At 36.7% G+C, this 7,500-nt stretch overlaps 1 protein-coding gene across 1 annotated transcript in view; it reads left to right on the top strand.

Moving 5' to 3' along the window:
• The window catches only part of LOC138049529 (uncharacterized), a 13,316-nt gene that overhangs the window by 518 nt on the left and 5,298 nt on the right, over positions 1-7,500 (top strand). Inside the window, exons 2-5 of the mRNA XM_068895840.1 lie at positions 1,216-1,336; positions 4,911-5,024; positions 5,828-5,980; positions 6,251-6,761. Coding sequence (XP_068751941.1) covers positions 1,216-1,336; positions 4,911-5,024; positions 5,828-5,980; positions 6,251-6,761 — 899 coding nt within the window. The remainder of the gene's footprint in view (positions 1-1,215; positions 1,337-4,910; positions 5,025-5,827; positions 5,981-6,250; positions 6,762-7,500) is intronic.

Raw genomic sequence — 7,500 nt, 5'->3', positions numbered from 1 at the left:
AAAAATAACCTTATTCTTGGAATGAACTGACTTTAGAAACCGAAAATTTATCTCATGAGCTGAAAATGCATGGTTGGAAGTGAAATTTGACCTTATTGCTTTTACGAGCATCCATGCATCGGAATGTTGAGTTGTTCTTTTGTCTACGTTCAAGAAAAAGCAGAGAGATATATATTTCAGTATTAGTTGAGATAAATAACCTTGTTAAACTCTAGTGCGTTCTAAGTCAGTCTTCCGTTGATTTTTTATGACTGCCTGATTGCTCCCTTTAACTTTACAGTTGATACATGCTGTTGTGAATTAATTGATAATAATAATAACAATAATAATAATAATAATAATAGTAATAATAATATTAACAATATTAATAATTCTATTCTTAGTAAATACAGTGTAATATTGTAAAGATCTTCGTTGTCAAACAGAGGGTATTGTTGTTGTTGTTGTTGTTGTTGTTGTTGTTGTTGTTGTAGTTGTTGTTGACTTCTGACAACTTGAGTCATATTTAACCTTGAAATAAAGTTGATAACAAAGTAACTCTCCAAGGGCCTTTCTGCACTAGCAGACAAATTTTGAATTGTCCTGGGAAAAACGAACAGGACAATTTTTGGTCAACAAATCTGTCAATCATTCCAATTTTTGGACACTTTGCAAGAAGCGCATAAAACATTGCACGTGGCGGATAAATGGAGTATGCCAATATCCCACAACTTTTTGCATGCCTGATGCTGTTAAATTTTGAACAACTTGCGAAAGGCTGTTTCGGACTGCAAATTTGCCAAAATAAACAATGTCGCCAGTGCAGAAAGGCCCTTGTGCTGAAATTTAAAGGTGTTTTCAGTGGGGCTAATGTGACAATGCCATCGACACCTTGTTTTGATTGTTCAATCCTGTGTTCGCACAATTTAATTGCGATCTTTGGTCTACAATTCTCATCATTGCTGATCACGTGGATGGTGCAACCCACCATGCCACTAAATATTACATTCATTTTTCAAGACTGGATGTTACTGAAAGACAGCTCTCCCTGTTGATAGTGAATTGCATGATTAGTGGTGACCATGCATCCAAGTGAATAATAGTCAACTGACCAAATGGCTTACACCATGGTCGTCTTGCAAATTTAACAGTTTAAATTTTATCTCAGTGTTGCACCATGTTTTTGAAAGGAAGAAGGACAGTGTGTGGTGATATTAAGTTGCTGTTCTTTCTCAGGGATAATAATTCAGCATCTATGGAACCCATGGACAGTGATGTTTATAATAACAACTTAGCTCATGCCAAGACTGGACTGAAACGAAGAGCAGTTGATGATCAACAAGATGAAATCTCTCAGGTACTGAGTGAGGCCCGTCAATTATTACTATTATTGTTTTCAATAGTATTATTGAGTTTTACCTAATGAATATAAGGCAGACCTGTACAAAAGTTTGGACCTGAGATAAACTCAGATGGCTCACCTCGGATCAAACGAAAAACAGTTTGTAAGCCAAATTTATTTGACATTTGCCCCAATTTTACATGTTTTATGAGTCATTAAATCAATGAGTCAATGAGACTCACAGTCAATATACATCTGTAGCAATAATTTATTGATTAAACCTAAGCCCTCATTTCAGTGATTAGGCCAGTAAGCACTCTCTGAAATTTTAGCTTTCATTTTATGGTTTGTTTAACTGCATTAACTCATTGACTCATTGACTCATAAATTAAGTGTACACTCGATTTTACCAAGGTTAGCTTAAAGATTAGACTTGGGTTGAATTCTTGAAGCCTTATCATTTTTTTACGTTGATCTGAGGTGAGCGATCCGAGTTCATCCAGTAATTGTCCATAAATTGTACTTTAAAATGGCCTAATTTAGGCCAGCTTTGAGAAATACATGTAAGAACAAAGAAAGCAAAAAGAATAAATCATTCTTGCTTATCAGGAATATGCCTAGACTTCTTTCAAACTACATGTATGAAATAAATAAATTTATTCACTATACTTTCTCAAATCCCATAAGACATCTTGTTTACCCCCCAAAATTTCGGCAGGTACGGGTCAGAGGTCACTAGGTCACAGGTCATTGTTTTACCAATACAGAAAGTATCCTAAACATTCATAAAGGCTAACCTTAGGCCTTTAATAGGCCTAATTAGACCTAACGTTACATGTAGCATTACCTGTGACCTGTGTTTTGTACCTGCCACCAACATTTTGCATTATCATTGTTTGCAATGACGTGATTTTAGAAAGTAGAGAGTAATAAATGGTTTTCAATCATGTGATGAGACGGCCATGTTGGTGCATAAAACAATAGCAAATTATGGCTCATGTTTTGCATTATAATTAGAATTAAATTCCCAAAAGACTTTTTTCTCTATTGTTCTGTGCACCAACAGGGCTGCTGTGACATCAGGTGAAAACCATCATTCTATACACTGAATACTGAGAGTATTTTAGTCATACATGTACTTAACATGATAATACATAAAGGTCTGCATACTTGAGTCCACTTTTTAAACTACTAGAATTATAGGCAATCATAAATTTTTGCGATGGTAATACTGTACCTAAAGATCGACTAGAAATTTCATCAAATGTGCCTTGGAAAGAAAAAAATAACAATAATTCTTCTGAACTATACGTGGTGTACAGCTCCTAACTGTAAAACGAAATACGAAAACAAGGTTAATCAAATGGTATTCATATCGAGCGTTACTAAACACAGGAACGGAACGGAACGGAATATACCAGAATAAACAGGGATATGCCGGAATGAGACAGAATGAACAAGAATGGTACCGGTATATACCGAAACAAGCCGGAATGACACTGGAATGAGGCAGAATGACACACAAATAAAGTGGCATATACCAGAATAAACCGGAATATGCCGGAACAAGGCGGAATGACTCTGGAATAAAACCAAGTGACACCAGAATGAGACTGAATGAACAAGAATGGTACCAGAATATACTGAAACAAGCCGGAATGACACTGGAATGAGGGAGAATGACACACAATTAAAGTGGCATATACCGGAATAAACCGGAATATGCCGGAACAAGGCAGAATGACTCTGGAATAAAACCGAATGACACCGGAATGAGATGGAATAAACAAGAATGGTACCGGAATATACCGGAATGAGGCGGAATGACAACAGAATAAGGTAGAATAAACCAGAAGGACACCAGAATCAAGCTGATTAGCGTGGATCTAAACTGTGAATGAATAAATGTTGCAGAATAGAGAGACTGACAAAAAAAAAAACAATTTACATTAAGGGGAAGTAACAAGGCTTGGAACGAGTCACAATATGTTCTCACAATTCTTCATATAAATATATTATCAACGATCTATCTTTTTTTTGTGCTTCTGGCTAATCTTTCTTCAAACAAGAAAACACTGCGTTCAGGTTTGATGGCATAATTGCCAACAATCGGGAAGAGAAAAAGAGTCTTCCGGCCGTTTGCGGGAGTCTATTTCCGTATATCTCCATCACGTGTGGGTCGTGGGAAGCAGGCAAGCAGCAACCGTACTTAGTTTGTGGTTCGCTGAACTTGATTGTGATTGGTCAATGCACAATTGACCTGTCAGAATGAAATAAAAATGTTCACGGGTTTTCTGACTCGCACAGTGAAAGCCGCCTCCGAGATCCATGGACAAAAACAATTAGAATAACATTCTGTTTCTCTTGCTCCTGTGTTTGTTCACGGAAAAAAATGTTACTTCCACAAGAGATAATTATTCATTTAGCGACGGATATACCTGTCAAATTTTTCTCATGATCAAAGTGTTCCAAATGTTACAAAAGGAAAAAACACATGCAATGCCCTTAGGGAATCACGTGACAGAACAAAAGCTGACTGAAACAACCGAAAATCGGTCGGCGATAACTAAAACACCAAATTTTGGCATTTTCAGGTTCATTCTGTTATATTCCGCTTCATTTCGGTGTCATTCTGCCTCATTCCGGTGCCATTCCGGTGTCATTCCAGCTCATTTCGGTATATTCCGGTGCCATTCTTGTTCATTCCATCTCATTCTGGTGTCATTCCGCCCCATTCCGGTTTATTGCGGTATATTCCATGCCGTTCCGTTCTGTTCCTGTTTTAGTAATGCCCATTCATATCTTGTTTCTAAGGCTTGCGCAGAGCTGTCTTTAAACACACAATAGGCAGTGTTTGTGTACTGGACTTTTCAAAAGCATAGGAGTTTTTTTGTGTTTATCAGACTGAACATATTTAGAGTTCGAAATGCTTTTGAAAAGTGTAGTATGGCCAGGTACGTACTGCATTAATAAGATCTTTCACACTTTTAAAATTGCAGATGAAACAATATGAGACGTAAATTAAATGATGAAGAGGATGTCAGATATTATGCACTATTTAAAGTCCAAGAAACTTGATAGAAAATGACATAACCATGCAGTACATTCTTTGAAATAATGTATAAAGTTAATTACTTATTAATGATAACAATAATGGTAATAATAATTGTTTTGCCTAATTTTAATGTACAACTGTATCATGACAATTATTTTGAATTAGCAGGAGTTGATTATAATGGCAGCAGTTGAATAATTGAATAATGGTTTCCTTCTCAGCATAATTTTATTTGACATCTAGACTTCAAATTGTACTTACAGTCAAAGTTACGTTCAATAACAAAATGTAGGCCAAAGCTGAAGAATTTCACAGTCTTCCCAAAGCATCCACCTGTCCATCGAGGTACAACTTGGTTGTTGAACATGTCATACATGTACACCAAGGCAAAGCAATTTGGTTATTGAGTTTGGATAGAATCGGAATACATGTACACCTCATTGGTACATGTATCTTGTTTGAAGAAAGAGACACTAGTCAAGCTCAATATATTATATGGTTACAATGATTTCATGTGTGGATTCTGTCTGATAGGAGAAGATTTCAAAAAAGGATGAGAAGCCCTCAGTTTGGTCAACATACTCTTGTCTGAAGTTAGATGTGTATACACAGACAGAAGCATCACATGCAACCAACAACAAATCTTTGGTGAGGAAGCCCTTTTTCTTGACAGTATGCAGATGTACATGGACATACTACCTCTGACTGATTAGATCAATAATTGGTTGAGCATCAGTCTACCGTACGGGAGGTCGGGTTCAGAGCCCAGTCAGACAAACTCTCGTCATGATGGTCTTACATGTATAATAACTAAGAGAAAAGTGCTGCCGTTAATTTTCAGATTTCAATCAGTTTACAAAATAATGGTCACTTCCTTTTGTTAAGCAGAATGCCCTGTCTAATAACCTTAGCTGTTGACACAAAAAGATAGAAAAAGGTGCCAGTTCAGGTAGCCAATCACAGCTCGGGATTTGGTTCATCTTGCCCGCTCACGAAGCTAGACATTATAATAAAGTAATATATATAAGGACAAAGAGTTTCTGATGTGGTAGTTTATCTCTGCCAGCATGTGCTAGGCCAGTGGCTTGAAGGAGTTGAAGAACTCTGACTGTTCAAAAGGAGCTGAAACCTCCTTCACTAAGACTGATGAGCACCAAACTTAGTAGTGTGTCACGCTAATCAGCGTTTTCATGTTCATGCTGAAAATAATGAAACTTTTAAACCCAAGTTAAGCCCAAAGAAGTATGAGGGCAGTTTGGACTGTTGTATGTAACCATTTATGGCTGGCTGGTTCGCTCTCATAATTTATGTTATTTTTGTCCATAGGTAATGTTATCATTAGAGTAGGTACTTCATTCTTTTTATTAATTTTCCTAATTAGTTTGTTAATCGCAGCTTTTTGGTAACTTCACTGGTTAATAATAATATTATATGTATTATTGCTTTATCAGTCTTACGTTAGTGACATGGTTCAAGCAAACAACAAGAAACTGGAAAAGATTGAGAAATTTTTGGAAAACTTGGGCTCAAAGATTGAAGGTTTTTTGATGGCAGGGGAATCTGCAAATGAGCTCAACATGGCCAAGAAGAAGGAAGCAAACTTGGTATGAAACTTTTTTAGTCTTTTTGCCATTGAATTATGGTTTTATTGGGAATGAGTTGGTTAGCTAAATTTATATTTCAATATGTTGGTTAATGTACAGGTGACTTTTATAGTACTTCACCAAACTGCATGTATTTTTAGCTTTTGTTTGGAAGTGTATAGTTCTTTCCTGTTTTTTCTCCGCAAATCAAGGTCCTGTATAGGATATTTCCAGAGAATTTTAATTTAATAATTAATTTGAAAAAAAAAATTTTTTTTTTTTGATCTTCAGATATCTAGAAGACATCCTCTGACAATTGAAGCAGACAGTGGGGTTCCTGTGTCCTTGGTCACAGCAAGATGGCTCAGTAAGGTGGCTGAAAGCCCCAGGGATATAAATTTTCCGGCTCTAGCAGACAGCACCAGGTCACCAAGCATGTGCTCTTCCCCAGGTCTAAGTCCTTTTTCCTTACCCACAGAAAGCCCAAGTGTGAAGCACAATTCTGTCAGTTGGAACACAGGCTATCAGCAGGCATTTGATGCCACAAGACGACCATCACAACAAGGGATGCAAACAAAGTTCATGACATCACCATCAGAAGGTGAATCATCTACCAGGCCTTATGTAATGGAAGGGCAGCTGGAGGCACTGTCCGGAAGACTGGAGGTTGACGAAAAGGGAGGTACAGATTCTGGAAGCATGGTTCCTGTAATCGTATCCCTGGGGGATAAAACTAAAAAGAATGCAACAATTGAGATTCCCTTGGAAGATATTGCTAAAGGTGCTGCCTGTAGTATTGAAGGTATGAAACCTATTTTGGTTTTGCATGTGCAGTTTAATGTTTTGATACACTTGGGGTGTGTTCGATTGGGAAATCCAGATTTGCATCTTAGATTCTGGAGTTTCGAATTTCTAATAAAAGACAAAATCTGAGAACGGATTTTGTCACAGATTTCACTTATTGGAAATCCATGTCAGGAAGGATTTCAATTAGTGAGGTCCATGACAAAATCCGTTTTCAGATTTTGTGTTCGATTGGAAATCTGAAAATCAGGATTTTAAGATTTAAATCCGGATCTTCCAATCAAACACACCCTTAAATTCTCCTCAATACAGAGCGTATGGGTGATGCCTCTTATCTACATGTATAGTATGGCAGCCAGTGTGACATACATTGCATTTACTTCCATACAATGTTTTTTTGTGAATTCTTATCAAAAACATACCCCTTAGCAATAATCTGAGTTGTCAGAACGTCACTCTGGTAGAATAGAATACGATGAACGTTTAATTTTCTTATTCATTTAAGAGAAAATTTGTCAACGAAGATTTTGCTATCCACCTTTTAGAGGACTTGTATCATAATGTAATGGCAACATGTAATCGCCTGGATCGACAAAATTCATTGAATAAAGAAAAAAGATATTTATTTATTTATTTATTTATTTATTTATTTATTCATTCACTCATTTATTTATGCGATAGTCGCATAATCCAAGATGCACAATTGGCACACGCCGTGGTTTCCTTGTTTTGCTGTT

Source organism: Montipora capricornis, chromosome 5 (genome assembly GCF_036669925.1).
Source record: "Montipora capricornis isolate CH-2021 chromosome 5, ASM3666992v2, whole genome shotgun sequence".
NCBI lineage: Eukaryota > Metazoa > Cnidaria > Anthozoa > Scleractinia > Acroporidae > Montipora > Montipora capricornis.
Note: the sequence above shows the minus strand (reverse complement) of the source record. Positions and strands in the feature narration are given on the sequence as shown.